Source organism: Triplophysa rosa, linkage group LG8, assembly GCF_024868665.1.
Source record: "Triplophysa rosa linkage group LG8, Trosa_1v2, whole genome shotgun sequence".
Classification (NCBI taxonomy): Eukaryota; Metazoa; Chordata; class Actinopteri; order Cypriniformes; family Nemacheilidae; genus Triplophysa; species Triplophysa rosa.
Genome location: NC_079897.1, coordinates 19,086,725 through 19,103,787, shown reverse-complemented (window position 1 = coordinate 19,103,787; position 17,063 = coordinate 19,086,725). Strand labels below are relative to the sequence as shown.

Here is a 17,063-nt window from a genome sequence, read left to right as displayed (position 1 = left end):
CAAGTCCCATTATAACCATTAAATCCATTACATTTTATGTTGTATTTTGGGCAGGGTTCTATTGTTTTTATTTCAACAGGAATACTTCAACTATAGTTACTTCAGTAAAAACATCATTCATTCTCCAAATCGCTTTAAATGATATAGCAGCAGATCAGAAGTTAACACGCACGTGTAGCTCAAGGTGTATGTGATGCTTATTTACCGTTTAGCCGTTATGCCGATCATTTTCATGACAATGTTTCTACGATCTTTGACTGATCGTAACCCACAGATGATTACACCACACTTTAACATGTGCCTTTTTCATCTTTTAATGTTCTATTTGCCTTTTTAGAGCGCTATCAACGATGTAGCAGCGCCTACGTTTACATTAGTTTAGCGGGGAAGATCCCAGAGTTGCCAGATTTGCGTTAAAAAAATCTGCCAAATGGCCATTCAAAGCTTGCCGGAAAACCGCGAGCTTAGAAAAACTGAAATACTTGGCAACAGTAAAAGGTCCTGGCAGATCGCAAGCCAGATAAATTGCGCACACAGGAAACCGCGCTGCATAGAAACCATTTTCTACTTTTGGACCTTTTTATAAATGTAGTGGAGTAAAAAGTATGATATTTGTCTTTCAAATGTAGTGAAGTTAAAGTACAAGTACTCAGAAAAAATAATACTCAAGTAAAGTACAGATACTCAAAAAGTGTACTTAAGTACAGTACTCAGGTAAATTTACTTCGTTACTGTCCACCTCTGTTGGTTACAAGCATTCTTCCAAATATCTTTCTCTGTGTTCATCAGAACAAAGACATTTATACAGATTTGGAACAACTCAAAGGTGAGTAAATGATGACAGAATTTTTTTGGGGGGTGAACTATCCCTTTAATTTCTATACAGTAGTTCGAAAACAAGAATGAGCACAGACAAGCATGACCTCTGTCCTGTTCAACAAGAACCACACTCGAAGTTTGCATTATGCATTTGTCTGATTTATATGTCTGAGATATGATATCAGACATATCTTTATAGCTATAGGGATGATTTTAATCTTTGCTTTTAGTGCAGAAAGGTAGTTTTGGCTAAACAGGTCATCAAAGGATGGAAGATGCGGAAACTGCTAATTACAGCTCGTGCCCACAAGCAGCTCAACAATGTGATTTATGTTGTTTTCTTTGTCATTCCATTATGTGTTTGATGTCAGCGTGTTACGTGCATTCACTTGCAATCAGAGTCTGGTCAGAAGAAACTGTTGCTGTGTTACATTTTTGGTCTGTTTGCAACCACAAACCAGCTTCCTCTGCTGTTGGCATGTGCAGAGCAGCAAGTCGCTGATGCAAGACACACTGTTGAGTGACAAGGGTTTCGAGACTGCTTTTAATATAATTTACCTATTGTACATCTGTAAAATGAAACACGTAATGCTTGCTGAACAACATAACATATTTATGTAATGTACTGTATACATCATTTATTTGTATACTTACTATGTACAATATACATTATGCCACCAAGTTTTATGAGTTATTCTTCAATCTTGTCTGAGCACGTGTTCACCTTCATTCACAAATTTAAAGTTCAAGCAGTTGAGCTTCACATACGTTAAATTCAGTGTGACTCCCGCCCATCTTTGCTCTCGCTCTCTCTCTCTCTCTCTCTGAGCAGCTTCTTGTGCTGCACTGTTCATGTGCTCTTGCAGCTGCAGGAAGTTGAGCAGCAAAGTGTGCTTCTGAAATACACCCAGGTAATTCACTTGAAATATTTCACTTCCATTTATAATTCTATATTATAATGTTTAATGACTATGTTCAACGTAATTATAACCTTTAAATGTGTATTTTGAGCGTAAAAGTATGTTTAGTGTACTGTAATTGTGTACATGCACCTTGCTTGATGCTCGTCTAAAAATGCATAAGCACTGTGTGTCTGCAAATATGCCTTTAGTATGGTTTGCATTTTCTACAGTAATACCGTCTCAGTCTGAAAGCTGGTGTTTCTGGTTTTATGTTGTGTAATGGTGAATGGTTTTGTGTCTGTTCCATCACAAACCTTTGCAGTATTGTATTTTGTTTTGTATACTCTCGTCAAAAAGTCGTCTAGTTTCTCTTTTGAAAATAAAGACCGTCTATCCGCACTGGGTTTAGTGCCTGTCAGTCTGTCTGACAAACACCTTTTCTTTCGTTAAACGGATATTTCACCCTAAAAAGAACAATTCTGTCATAATTCGTTCACCCTCATGTCACTCAAAACCTGTATATGGGTCTTTCTCCTGTGGAATACAAAAGAAGATATTTTGAGAAATGTCTCTGTGATTTCTGTTCATACATTGGAAGTCAATGGGGCCCCAGGTTGTTTGGTCACCGACGTTCTTCAAAATATCTTCTTTTGTGTTCTGCAGAAGCCATACAGGTTTGGAATGACAATGAATAAATGATTTTTGGGTGAACTATTCTCTCATATTTGGTCATCGTGATTTACAGTATTTGTATGTAAAGCTGTGGGTACAGTATCCATTGCATTCATGAATCACAGCTGAGATACAAATAAGTTAACTGCTCCTAACCACAACCAAAATCAAACAGGTCTCTCCTAATGGCGTTTTATCTTTAATGAAACAAAGTAAAGAGAATGAAGGGAGGACATGAATGAAGTGTTCAGACAGATGGATAAACTCTGATTAACATAATGTAAACTCCCCACCTGAAGGCTTTAATGATGTCATGATCCAAGGGTGTGTTGTCTAAAAAGATGCTTGATGACTGAGGACCAGCAAATTGTCAAAACCGTGTAAAACTTCACACAGTGTAAAGCTAGTGTATTTAGAGGGTGGAGGACAGAAAATATCAAAGGAAGACATTTTATTGTAGTCTTTAGTGTTTGTTTTTAATGCTGTCTACGATGTTCTGAATGTCTGAAGCATGTTCAGGGTGCTGTAGCTGCATGCTCAAATAGGTCTCACCTGCTCTACCCACTAACACTGAGTCACCGAGAAACCACGGATCAAGAATGTTCTCATTAGATGTGAAGGGTGTGCATGTTGACAGGTGTGTATGTGTGTCTGACGGAAAGAGAAAGACAAAGAAACCAAACAGAAATAGATGGAAGGAGAGAAAGAGGCAGACAGAAAGAGATGGGGGAGGAGAGAGAGCTAGGGAAATGAGAGAGGAAGGCCTAACAATCAAAGGGGGTGGAAAAGGTGAGCATGTCGAACCTGTCGGGCAAGTTCTTGTTACAGTACAGATGTATGATAGAAAAATGACAGACTGTGGGGAGTGAGAGAGAGAGAGGTGAAGGCAGGATGGAGGCACCTGTTCTCTCAAGCGTCTGAGGGAAGCAGCAGTCGTCTTGAGGTACGTCGTGTCTGTTTGCATCAACGTAAGTGTTTGACATAAGTTGATGTGGCGTTTTAAGTGGTATGTCCATTGTTCATGCGTGTGTGTGTGTGTGTGTGTGTGTGTGTGTGTGTGTGTGTGTGTGTGTGTGTGTGTGTGTCTTGGGAGAACAGGTGTTTCTGTAAACTGACACTGATCTGTTGTACTTGGAAATTCTGTAATGCTGCAGTTGTAAGGAACTTGTATCCTATTTTGCATCTATATCTGCAGTCAATTGTTGCTACGATCAAGATTATAACCAGTACAGCCAGTGTTTTTGTAATGGTTTTTAAATCAGTTTAGGTTTGTTTAATGTGTTGGCTATCCTGAAGTGTACACACTCCTTTACTCCTCCCACGCTCATATCTCAGCTCGCTGTTTGCTCAAATCTTTTAATTTATACATAATTATAGAACTCCTGACCTATATACGCTCAGGTAAAGATAACAAAGGCAGTCCTTGTACAACAACAGCAAAAGGTGGGGCAAACAAATCTGCATTACAGCATTTTAAAGACCTGGTACACTCTTCTGTTTCTACCCATAAAGAGTCTTGCATTTGGACTCTGTGTTGTTTTAAAATGTTCTTTGGCTGAATTGTGAATCTACACTTGCTTGATTGCATGTGAATTTTATCAGATGTTAGTGACGTGTTTGAATGAATTTCAATGTGTTGCTTTGAATGAACGTGGGTGTGTAGAAGAGGCAGATTGCCTTCAGAGATCCTTCCAGGCTAGATAACAAATTTCAGATTTATGAAAGATAATGCCAGTATTTAAATATTTCTCATATTATATATTCATATTATATTTTACTCGTAACCAATTTCTCTTTTATGCTTCCCTTCATATACATGGAGCGCTTAATGAAACTTTGGAGAATTTTTGCTAAGAAAAATTTATTGTAGTAATGCAAGTACCCTGGAAATATGAAAATCTTATATGAATTGAATATGGTTATTGTTTACTTAAAGTGGTCATATGACACAGCTAAAACGAATATTATTGTTTGTTTTAGATGTAATGCAATGTGTATACACGATTTAAGGTTAAAAACGCAGTATTTTCCGCATACCGTGCATGTTTGTATCTCCTCTTTGCCCCGCCTCTCTGAAACGCGCAGATTTTTTACAAAGCTCATCGCTCTGAACTGAGGTGTGCTATGATTGGCCAGTTAGCCAGTGCGTAGTGATTGTATTCGACGCTTCTTACCATATTTGGAACATCAGGTTCCAAAGCAATTGTACTGACAGGTACGCCCACCTTACTTGCGTATACATTTGGGCGGTCTTAGTCAAATCATACCACGAACTGACGTAGATTTGTGGGGGTGTGGTTACACGAGGCGTTTCAGGCAGGTCTTGGTGAGCATTCGCTTTTAGATAGAATGCATCTTTTGTTCCGACACTTTAATTTTTGCAATTTTAAGTGTCCAATACATGCATGGGCAACTAACACAACAAAGACACATAAAAACACGTTTTCGCGCGATATGACCCCTTTAATATATCTGAATACGTAATTTACCTGTAGTATCTCTGTAGTGAAACTATTGCTTTGAGCCGCAAGGCAACATTTGTACACAAATATACTCAATAAATAAACTAAACTAACAAAATTGTATAGGATAGTTCACAAAAAAAGATAAATAAATAAGGTCTATGGCTGTCATGTCATTCCAAACCTGTATAACTTTCTTCTTTTGCAGAACACAAAATATATTTTGAAGAACATTAGTAACCAAACAACACTGAACCTCATTGACTTTTATTGAATTAACAAAATACCACTGAGACATTTCTCAAAAGATCTTCTTTTGTGTTCCACAGAAGAAACCGTCATATACAGGATTTGATTGACATGACACGAGGTTAAATAAATGATGACCAAATCAAATAAACCAAATAAAAACAATAACATTAAACATTAAAAATAAGCGCTTTCCTACCTTATAAGTTCAGGAAGAAAAGTCTGAAACGAGTAAAGAGGGCTGTCGTTCGTGAACTAAGTTTTCCCTCAGGCCATTCCCCCGATTGCATTCGCACCGGAAAAAGGAACTACAGTATTTAGTGACGTAAGCCAGTCGACAGCAATGTCATTTAAGCGTGTCTGTCGAACAACGACAAATAATCAAACAACAGAATTTGGCCAATGAGCATTTGCTCATGGGAGTAGGTTCCCATCCTACTGGTTTAGACCCTGTCTCGGAGAAGGAGCAAAAGTGGTCCTCCAAAAAGGTTCTCTTGACTACAATTCCAGCTGGTTCCTGTGGTGTGAATGTAACAAAATGCGTGTACTTCCAGAAAATCGTCCCGGAACGATGAAATCGTTCATGCGGTGTGAAAGCCCCTAATAATTACAAAATAATAAATGATTCCATGAAATTCAATGAATCTCAGACACATAAAAAAAATCTGGCATTTCTAAAAAAGAACTATATGCCCCCTTCAAAACATCTACACTCTTAAAAATAACGGTGCTTAAAAGATTCTTCACAGTGATGCACAGATAGAAGAACCATTTTTGGTTCCACAAAGAATCATTCAGTCAAAGAACAATCTCTTTCTTACCTTTTTATATATTTTTTATAATCCGAAGAACCTTTTTCACCACAAAGAACCTTTTGTGAACAGAAAGGTTCTTTAGATGTTAAATGTTCTTTATGGAACCATTTAGACAAAAAAAGGTTCTTCTAACAGTGTAGCACCTTTATTTGTAAGAATGGCTTGTGAATATACAAATCCTCTACAGAGGACAGAAACGAATAGGGTATCAGCAGGACAGTATTCCATATTATTGGGATGTGCACACATATCTGAACTCTTACTGTGTAACACATGTGGTGTCAGATAGGATTGTGGTCCGGTGTGTTTGACTTGTTATCTGACTGCTTATCGGGTTTTGTACTAGAACTAAAGACTGTGACGAGTAACATAAAGAATGCTGTCGAAGTAAACATGCAGAAACACACACACTATAAAGTCACGTTAACCCATTTTTAAAGTTTTTTTCTGGTTGTGCTGGGCAAGGTTTACAAGCACTCCTGCGGGTGTTTGTGTAGTTTAAGATGTTTACATAATGAGGGTATGGATGCAGTACGCCTCGCTGAGATTTATTGACTCTCTTTGTAATAAATGCAGTTTCTGTATGTTGAAATCCTGAGGCACTAGAATGAACTCAGCTAGGTGATTTTACGAATGTACTGTATACTTTAAAGGCCTGCGGCAGGTTAAACGTTAATGCCTAATTAGTATAGAAGCATGCATGTCCATAGGACAAGTAATGGGTGCAAAGTCACCTTAGTCAACTTAGCTTTCTTTGACAGACTCAAAATGTTACCTGCTGAAGTTAATATTTTTAAATATACTGTATCATAATCACAGCTTTTACATGTCACTATCCCTGCATTCCTGGGGTAGTTTCTACACATAAACATAATATGTTAAAAGACAAAATACTGATTGTCTAATGCTTCTTGTAGGATTTTTGGGAAGGATCAACTACAAGCTGTCTTTGGATTCAGAGAATCACAGCTATTAGAAGAGCAACAGAGTCCAGCTGAAGTCGTATGGTCTCATCTATCCCTGGATTGCAAACACAGCTTTCTTACCTGTTCTTCAAAGTATAATGATGATGGCAAAACGCCGCACTTTTATCAATGAAAGAAAAACTATTATTTTGAAATCCAAGATGCTAAAAATGCTTTAACAACTGGCTCTTCATTCACACACTGTGACTCTGCATGTCAGTCAAAGACATTTAAAAGCATGAATTTGCAAACGAGACAAATTTTTGGACATCAGTTTTCCGAATCAGACGCATCAGGTGACACAACTAGAGATGTAGATTCATCCAGTGGAACAGCCGCACAAGGGCAAAGTCAGTCACCTGTGAAGCCTGTTGGCTCTGCGGCCGCTAGATTCCAAATCCGCTCTGCTAAAACACTCCAGTATGGACCCGCAAGACACATTTATGAAGACAAGACAGCAGGTGAAAGAAGCAAAGAAGAGATGAGGACATTTTATGAGTCAAACAAAAGCAAAAGCTTAGACTGGAGAGGGACAGGAAACACAACAGGGGTGTCTATTGGGACCTGGAATTTCCGCCAACCTCTTAGACGCACTGAAAGTTTGGATAGAAATGAACCAAACTACCAGATCACATCGTACACTGAAGATAATCAACCTAATAGTGTTCCATGGAGGTTTCAGGGTTCCAGTGTAACCGGACAAGGGGACAGAAAGGATTACCCAAACTCAGAATCTACGCCTGGTACAATGAATCAGATCACGCTTGCTATGGAACAGACAGGCGGTGGTCAGTCACTCCCTGTCAGGTTGAAATCAAGACTTAGCCAACGTAGTATTGGAGACGATAGGAGTCCCTGGGCACAGGAGCAACAAGGTGACTCCGGTCCTGATCAGACGGACAACAAAATAGGAATTTGGGTCAGAGAGCAAGGACTTAACAATACCGAGGAGGTGACTGGAAATCAAACAATTATGGAAAGAATTGAGAAACTCTATGGGGCAAGTTGTACGGATACTAAGTCGGATGCGAACTCAAAAGATTTGCTCAATGAGAAACGCAACTGTACTTCTGATTCTGGTCAGGTCCTACGTCACAGAAAAACATGCACCGATTCACCTTCTGGACCTCTATCTCCCTCTGACAGCCAACAGAGGAGGCCTTCATACACTGTAGAAAAAGCTGGAACATTCCCAAGATGGTTTTCTAAAAATGAACAAACGTTCTTCGATAAGATTGAAGAACCATCTACCCCAGAGATCAGAAATGACCAAAGGGATGCTTCTTCTGGTGACTTCTTATCAAAGCCTATGAGTATGGAAACACATACTCATAAAAAGTTTCAATCATTTACAGCCGCAGATGAGAAGACAAGTAAAATGAGGTCTTCAGAGTTTTATAGAGGGTCCTTAGAAAGAACCAGGAGTAACCTTTCTGACATTGCTCAACCCAGTGGAACACATGCTCAGTCCACGGGTTTAGAAGGTGGTTCAAACATCTCCAATCGACAGCAACCAATAATAGCAACGTCTGGAGATATCAAGAAAGAAGAACCAACCCAACCCAAGTATCCACTATCCTCAAGAGGATCAGCCCATTGTGAAATGTATCAAGAGGATCTGAAGGCTGAAGGAAGGAAAGGAGATGGTGTGCTAGAATCCTCTTCGGACTCCGTGAAAAATACCATCCACAAGTTCGAAGCATTGGTGCAACAAAGCCAAAGTGCGTCACAAATTTTACGTGCCAGAAGAGCCCTATCAGTACCAGAGCAACCCAAGCCTGTGGTCCATGTGAAGAAGAGTGATTCAGATTTAAATCTTAAATTTAGAAGAGTTATGGGGAACACAGAGAGCGTAGGAACAAATCCTCTTAATAAAGTTAAGAAGCCAGCAGGCAATCTAGATCTAAACAGAACTCCCCAATCAAATCCCACCGTCCAAGTAAAACCCACATCAGAACAAAAGATGAAGACGTACAAAACAAGTATTGACATAATTCCAACGTTCCCACAACTCCATGAACCAAAGCCTGATCAACCTAACACATGGGATGAAAATAGGAGGACTGTGCGTAACAGACACATGGATGAACCGGATCTTGCCATCGTTCCTCGTTCAGGGCTTCCAAACACAGGAACAATAGAGAAGAAATCAAGGAATCCGACTTTTCAACCTACAGTCTCACAACAGTCAAACGTCAACCGTTTAATAAAGCAACAAAGCATTCATGTAAATATGGATGATGATAAAGACGACGATGATGATGATGACACTCCTACTAACTCTCCGAATAGAGATCCTCTCACAATAAACATGCAGAGGCAAAGTAACACAGTAAAACCTCAAACCTCAGCGCATACCTCATATACAGGTGTATTCACATCAGTGAAGTCAGCAGCCAATGGCACTCACCCTAAAGCGGTCTCCAATCCTTCTGCTTCTCTCGGTCCTGCTCAGACACTCTTTTCCTCGCTCAATAATTCTAACAATAATAACTATAACACAACAAGGAATGATCCAGGCACATATGGCATTAGCATGGCTAGGTGGAGCTCTGATGAGGAAAACGATGATGAGGACTATGAGGGAACGGATTCAGGAGACTCTGACTCAGGAGAATCATCTGTGACCATAACAAGCAACATGAGCAAATCGGATCGCAGAAGCTTTTCTTTGAGGTATTGTGAATGAGTTTATGCATTAACTGCAGGCTACTTAAAGGGATAATTCACCCAAACATGACAATTCTTTCATTTAGTCACCCTCATGTCAGTCCAAACCTGTACGACACTATTTCTTCAGCAGAACACTAAAGAAGATATTTTGAAGAACGTTGGTAACCAAATAACATTGGTCCCCATTGACTTCCATTGTATGCACACAAAACCACTGAAACATTTCTCAAAACATCTTCAATTGTGTTCCACAGAATGAACAGTCATAGATTTTGAATAACACGAGAGTGAATAAACAATGACAGAATTTTTAACCATCCCTAAATATTACCTTAGTGTGTTTATGTCATTGAACTTCAGTTTGTCCTTTTCAACTTATTCACTTTATTCCTCCCTTTCTGCCTGTTGTTTGTCATCTCTACTTCACGTTTTATGTAGTTATGTGGAACTATGTATTTACGGTGGAGTGGACTATAAACCATCAGATGGCAGTGTGTCAGAGGATGGTGAGGACTGGGCGCCCTCACGCTCTGCCTCCCTGAGCTCAGACATGTCGGGCTTCTCCTCTGTGACCCTGCTGAGCAGTCATGAGCTGGATCGCCTGCTGGATGATGTCAAAAACTTGGGAGACAACACCCTGCAGGTGGAATAAGTGACATGAGACTTTGTTATGAAGTCAGCTGTATTACAGCATACAGTATATATTTGTTTTAATGTAAATATTTCAAATGAATAGATGGAAATGTTGGTTGCCAGCTAAAAATATACAATTACAAATATGTTAGTGTTAATGACAGCTATTGTTGCTTTGTTTTTCCTTTTGCTATTATAACCCGTGTCTCTGACTTATGACAGAAGTATGAAGATATTCAGGTGGTTGTATTGCACAAGGAGGTGGGGTGTGGTTTAGGATTTACCTTGGCAGGTGGAGTGGATCAGAATAAACCAGTCACGGTGAGAGTCTGAATGCCACAGAAACATTTTGACACAAAACAAAACAGACGGCGTGAGTGATAGAAACAGATACAAATACAAAGGTCACACAATTCCTTAAAAACATAAGAGAAAAAGCAGCTAATTATAAAAGAGACTAACACAGTGTTTACACCGGACGCGACCAGCGCGACACGACAAAAGACATTAGAAACACATCAGAACCCATTATAATTTTACATTTCGTCCACACTGGATGCGGCGCGAAGCGACAAACCCATTAAGAACAAGCAGGTTGTCATGTTTCTAATGTCTTTTGTCGTGTCGCGCCGGTCGCATCCGGTGTAGACACTGTGTAATGAAAAAAATGATCAATTAAATGATTTGCTGATTTACTAATAATTGACTGTAAAATATTCACCACCTTTAAAATGTGATTCATGTACCTCTTTAAGCTTTTATGCAAAGAAAATATTTTTAACATTATATACTATACTATATATGTATATATATATATATATATATACTGTACATATAATATAATATATATAATACACTGTTAAAAAGATACTCCACCCAAAAATGAAAATTCTGTTTAGTTGTATAATTTCTAAATGTCTGTTTGGTTTTCAAGTGAGTGTTTCATAACTGGGGCGATTTTTACCCATCTCATTTTTTTTAGGTCCACAGAGTGATTCCTGAAGGAGTGGCAGCACAGGAAGGCTCTATCTTTGAGGGTGACTGGGTTCTGTCGATCAACGGCACGCCGCTGCAGAAGTGTGCTCACTGGGAGGCTCTGAGGACGCTGAGGAAAACGAGGAGTCAGACCATGGCAGTGGTGGTTCTGCAGAGAGGCGACCAAAATGAGACACAACACAGAAAAGAGGCCATTCACAGACCACAGACAGGTTGCTACTATTATCTGATAATAAGAGCCAAATACAAACCTTAATGCATTTCCTTACTTAGCTTGTGAAGAGCATTCAACAAAACAGAAAACAAGAGGGAGAGACTCTTGTACTATCTGATTTAGATGTTTTGTATTCTGTGTGTGTGTATGCCCCCTGTAGGCAAGAGAATTTATGTCACCCTAAACAAGTCCAGCTATGATCTTGGCTTTAGTCTGGAAGGAGGGGTGGACTCCAGCTCGGGAGACAAACCCCTGACTGTACAAAAAATCTTCCAGGGTGAGAATCAATATTGTTCAATATATTTATCTGATCGTGCAATATCTGAGAGGAGCACTTTCATACCAACCACAACAGCTTCATCAATAATTTACTTGTTTCTAGGTGGACCAGTGAATAAAGTGTTTCCTGGGGATGAGTTGTTGGAAGTGCAAGGTCAGAGTTTGATGGGCATGAGACGTCTTGAAGCGTGGAATCGAATAAGGAGACTGGCCCCTGGACCCGTGGAGGTCTTATTACACCGTCCTCACCAACCATATTAAAGACTTTTTCCTTCCTCCTCACTTCTCAAAGCACTTTGTGATTCAGTCATGAATTAATTACTGTTTTTTGCTGTTTATTGCTGTTACAGGTTCTATGAAGTTGTATTTTTGCAAATTGTCTGCTCCACATTTAGAAAGTGTAAATTGTCTTAGTGTTCTTTCACAGAAGTTAGAAGATATCTATGAATGAACACGGCCTAATTGTAAGGAAAATATGAGTACTGGAGGCCAGTTTCTTCTATTGTGTTATTTTAAATAATGTTTATACACTCACATTATTGATAGTTATATTTTACAATCAGTCAGAGGCCATATGTTTTTTGCTACAAATTGAGTATATGTGAATATGTTGCCTGTACAGCACAGATCCGTCCTCATTTTTTTAAATATTAAAGCCAATGTTAACTAAATTCTTGTTTGTGTTTTTTATAGGGGTGTCCTCGAATAAGGATTTACATAGTCGAATCAGAATTGTCATTGTCTTGCCTATAGTACACTGTGTGTGTGTGTGTGCGTGACAATACTAGATCAGATGGGTCATAGCCAGACCTCGCGCTCATATGCGCCGGGGGTTTTGGTACCCAACCCTAAAAATGTCCAATTTCTTAACATCATAAATAATAATTTTGCATGCCAGTCTGCTATGCCACTGCCCATATAACCAAAATGGCATGATCCCCATTGCATAACACATCCTTCAAGATTCGAGTGTGAGATTGGTAGTCGAATCAGGCTCCTCCTATCGAAGCATCGAATCTTCGACTATTTGGGGTCACCCCACTTTTTTATGACTTTCTAATGTTTCATTGGCCAAACATGATTAATTTTCTGCAGTTTGATAAGTTAAATATTGTACCACAGAGCACTGCTCAGACTCCTATCCAGTCTTCACTATAAAATGAAACCTGTGAATTAAACCTTAATGAGCTTTAATCATTACCTTACAACTTTTATATACAGTAACATACACTTGTAATCTATAGTCAATATGAAACAGAAGCTGCAATGGTGTTAACTCCGACATTCTGAAGTATATCCGACTGAAACACCTTCTGGAATGATAAGAAGTAGAGTGGGACTTAATTTCATCCTTCAGAAATCAATTGGATCGTTGGATATACAGTAGAACCACCCCAGGCCGAGATGTACGTCATGTACTGGCTTTAGGAAAGATATTCTTGTATTTGATCTAGAAATAATTGCACGATCATCTAATATGTCATGTACCCTTCCAATGTCAAACTGATCATCTGGATTGCATGTTATTGCCCACTAAAGTGTTTTATAGCAGAAGATCATAGATCATTAATTACTTTCTTCTATCTCAGTGTCCTCCATGATCAGTAATGATTTATAAAGGGGTTATGGTCTAATAGTCCAGATCAGACGAGCGGATGTGAATGTTGACTGGTTGATGTGGGGGATGTTTGTACTACGTGAATATATTTAAAAGAGGGTTTAAAGGTGAGCCTTGAGAGACAGGAGTGAGGTCATAATCTCTGCACAGACAGCAGAAATCCAGAAAACCTGCAAACATGAGCCACGTTAAAAAGGCGATTAAGAGGATGAAGGTGAAAAATGAATTGGCACGACAGATTTTAGGAGAGCTCCTAGGCACTTTTGTCCTCCTGGTAAGTTTTTTCATAGTTTGCACTTTTAAATGAACTTTGAGCATAGTTATTGATTTATAGGGCTTTGTAAATATTATTGTTCCATTAATGTTGACTTTCAGCTCATTTTATTTCGAAGTAAATTATTATTACTAACTCATACATAGAATAGTATTTGAAAAATATAAACTTTAAACCCAACTGTAAATTATTATCCTAACACAGACTGGAATATTCTTCATATATTTTGTTGCTGTGAACTTTTCTCTGTGCTGCTTTTTCAACATTTTCACTAATACATTTTTAGGCAATAATGTACAGTATATATCCAATAACGGACCACATCAATGTAGAATCTAATCACATGATTCTCTATAAAAAATATTGTGAAACGGAAAAAGTGTTCATAAATTAACAAATTTTCATATTTTATTTAGAGGGTAATGGGATATGAGGAGAATTACTAGAAAATAATGTGTTACACCATAAGATATATATGGAAAAACTGAAAAAAAAATATTGTTTTCTGGCAGCTGTTTTCTTGTCTTTTCTGTAAAATTAGTTTTTTTTACAGTGAATAGCTCTCACAACTGACGTAAGGTTCTCTGTTTGCCACCGTGGAACAGTGTGTTTGTTTAAGTAATTTAGCAGCAGCCTGTTATCTGGTACTATATAGTCATCAAATAATTATCAAGGACTCTATATCTATAGTACTTTATTGTACTATATGAAGTAACTGGACCATAAACATTTCAAACAATTTCATTAATACTGTATATCATGTTTTTTCTTCTGTTATAGCTGTTTGGTTGTGCTGCAGCAGCCCAAGTGAAAACCAGCAGAGAAACTAAAGGACAATTTCTGTCTGTTAACATGGCCTTCTCTGTAGGTGTCATGTCTGCAATGTACCTCAGCAGGGCAGTCTCGGGTAAAACAATGATTGCCATTGCTACTGTAGTGGTTTGCTGAAATATTACTTGTTTAACTACTGTATCGCTTTTTCTCATTCAGGAGCTCATCTAAATCCAGCTGTGTCTCTGAGTTTCTGTGTGTTGGGTGATCTACCTTGGATTAAGTTGTTGCCGTATTCTCTGGCTCAAGTGTTGGGGGCGTACCTTGCCTCTGGGCTGGTCTATCTCATCTACTATGGTAAGAAAATACATAACGTATTAAAAATAATATCAAATATGTTTTTGAAACCGTCACTTCTCTTCTGTTCTCCTCCAGATGCAATTATGGAGTTTAGTGGTAGCGTTCTGACTGTATTTGGCCCTAATGAAACTGCAAGCATCTTTGCCACCTACCCAACCGACGTGGTGTCAATGCAGACCAACTTTCTGGATCAGGTCAGATAAAAGGCCACTGCAGATTGGACAAGGGCTTGGCATTTACTGCAAGCACGGGACAAACGTTATGCCATAAATCTGTGTAATCTTATGCAATCTAAAATATAAACCACAACGCAAGATAACATTAAGCAACCAGGTCATTTGACCTGACTTTTTTTATGCACCGGTTAGGTGGTTGGTACAGCCATGCTGATGTTGTGCATTCTACCTCTGAATGATAAAAGAAATGCTCCTGCACCTGAGGCATTGCTCCCTCCCATCGTAGCAACCGTCGTCCTGGGCATTTCCATGTCAATGTCAGCTAATTGTGGAGCAGCCATAAATCCAGCCCGTGACCTTGGTCCACGTCTCTTTACTCTCACTGCAGGCTGGGGCATTGAAGTCTTTACGTACGTATTCTGATCTGCCAACAATCTATTATTTTCTTATTAAAGTAAAAGATTAAACTATTCTCTTATCTCTGTACTTATCTCTCCTCACATAAATGACTTGACAGAGAATTTGCTCAGCGTTGTTGCTCTGCCAAAAATAACCTAATTTCAGCATTCACCGGGAGCTTTGTGTTTTTTAATGATTTTTATGTAGTACTAGGAGTCAAATGTGTCAATTCTTATGTTTTAGTAAACGTTTGAAGGCCAGTGATGTCATCACATTGAAATATAAAGACCTTCACTTCTGTTACTTTCCTTCTTTAGTGATAATCCTCCCAAAAATGAAAATTCTGTCATCATTTACTCACCCGTCTTGTCATATCAAACCTGTATGACTTTATTTCTTCCGCAGACCCACAAAAGAAGATATTTTGAATAAAGTTGGTAACCGAACAGCACTGCCCCCTCATTCACATGCATGGACACAAAACCAATGCAAGTGAATAGGGTCCAGTTAACAACATTCTTCAAAATATCTTCTTTTGTGTTCTGTGGAAGAAAGAAAGTCATACAGGTTTGAAATGACAAGACGGGTGAGTAAATGATGACAGAATTTTCACTATCACTTTAAGTTGTTCAGTTTTTTGACATGAATTTAAACATTTCTGTCTTTCTTCTGAACTACACAGATGCTACGACTACTTCTTCTGGATTCCAATAGTGGCCCCTATGGTAGGGGGTGTGGTGGGCTCAATCATATATCTGGTTTTCATTCAGTGGCATTTGCCTGAGGCGGATGATGACACCGAGTCTGAATGCGAGGAGGTTAAAGATCAAACAAAGGTTGTGGAGCAAAATGACCCACAACAATCATCCAAAAAGGACGAGTTATACCTTAAACTATCAAACTTTTGAAAACCTCGGGACAGTTCGGTCTGGTCACAGCGTTCATGTGTAACACAATTCCGATTTTCACCAAAGACTTAAAGGACACTAAGGACATTGGGGAATTACTGTTTGCTTTACATCTTTCACTTGATAAAGTGCTGAATTAAAATGTATATATAGAAGCTCATAAAGTGTATTAAATATTTTTAAATGTACCTCTTGAATATTTCCTTTGATCTATTGGTAGACTACAGTACAATATATGAGGCTTAGTAGTACAATACAATCTAAAAGTAAAATACACTGTTCCAAGACACAAATCAAACCCTCTTTTAAACAAACTGTATTCTTTGTAAAGATTCTGCGTATTATTTCAGGCTTAGACTAAATCTGCACAGCAACTATTTATTATATACTAGGTCTATGTTTATGCTGTATTTTATTGCATGCTGACAGTTTGTTACGTCATTTTTCTTAATGTTTGACTGTAATTTCATTTTCTCTGTTAGCATATACTGTATATGTGTGTGTGTGTACTTGTACATCTATATTTGTGAGGACCGGTTTGAGTTGTAGACCAGCGGTATGAGGACAAGGAGAGTAAAGTGAGGACATTTTGGCCGGTCCTCACTTCCAGAGACCCCTTTAAGGGCTGTTTGAGGGTGAAGACTTGTTTTTAGGATTTAGGTTAGGTTTAGGGTAAGGGTTAGGGTCAGGCATGTAGTTCTGATGGTTAGGGTAACGGGCTAGAGATTGCATTGCGTCAATGTATGTCCTCATGAAGATAGCTGCGCAAACGTGTGTGTGTGTGTGTGGACATGTTTTTATATTTTTGTCCCTTTATTATTTGGTTCGGAGAGGTTTAAAATGACCCTGTATATTTTCTGTTTATCAGTAGTTGACCT

At 38.7% G+C, this 17,063-nt stretch overlaps 2 protein-coding genes across 4 annotated transcripts; both read left to right on the top strand.

Moving 5' to 3' along the window:
- The first annotated feature begins 1,651 nt into the window (after positions 1-1,651).
- si:dkey-92i15.4 (uncharacterized) lies at positions 1,652-12,344 on the top strand. 3 transcript variants are annotated; one of them, XM_057340979.1, is made up of 7 exons: positions 1,652-1,730; positions 6,837-9,560; positions 9,996-10,200; positions 10,413-10,511; positions 11,173-11,398; positions 11,561-11,677; positions 11,783-12,344. In XM_057340979.1, exons 2-7 carry the CDS (start codon positions 7,123-7,125, stop codon positions 11,938-11,940), a joined length of 3,243 nt encoding a protein of 1,080 aa, XP_057196962.1. In that variant the 5' UTR covers positions 1,652-1,730; positions 6,837-7,122; the 3' UTR covers positions 11,941-12,344. The 3 variants fall into 3 exon arrangements, with proteins under 3 accessions (XP_057196962.1, XP_057196960.1, XP_057196961.1); XM_057340977.1 differs by lacking the exon at positions 1,652-1,730 and adding an exon at positions 3,149-3,336; XM_057340978.1 differs by lacking the exon at positions 1,652-1,730 and adding an exon at positions 3,149-3,361.
- A 1,131-nt stretch (positions 12,345-13,475) lies between these two features.
- Positions 13,476-16,266, top strand: aqp10a (aquaporin 10a). Its single transcript, XM_057340366.1, has 6 exons — positions 13,476-13,571; positions 14,352-14,478; positions 14,562-14,699; positions 14,778-14,896; positions 15,071-15,288; positions 15,960-16,266. The coding sequence occupies exons 1-6, from the start codon at positions 13,476-13,478 to the stop codon at positions 16,183-16,185; spliced, it is 924 nt and encodes a 307-aa protein (XP_057196349.1). The 3' UTR covers positions 16,186-16,266.
- The last annotated feature ends 797 nt before the right edge of the window (positions 16,267-17,063 follow it).

Coding starts and splice junctions, on each gene's coding strand:
- si:dkey-92i15.4 (XM_057340979.1), top strand. CDS start 7,123: ATGAATTTGCAAACGAGACAAATTTTTGGACATCAGTTTTCCGAATCA. Junction 10,512..11,172: donor ATCAGAATAAACCAGTCACG/GTGAGAGTCTGA, acceptor CATTTTTTTTAG/GTCCACAGAGTGATTCCTGA. Junction 11,678..11,782: donor TGTACAAAAAATCTTCCAGG/GTGAGAATCAAT, acceptor ACTTGTTTCTAG/GTGGACCAGTGAATAAAGTG.
- aqp10a (XM_057340366.1), top strand. CDS start 13,476: ATGAGCCACGTTAAAAAGGCGATTAAGAGGATGAAGGTGAAAAATGAA. Junction 14,700..14,777: donor GGTCTATCTCATCTACTATG/GTAAGAAAATAC, acceptor GTTCTCCTCCAG/ATGCAATTATGGAGTTTAGT. Junction 15,289..15,959: donor TGGGGCATTGAAGTCTTTAC/GTACGTATTCTG, acceptor TGAACTACACAG/ATGCTACGACTACTTCTTCT.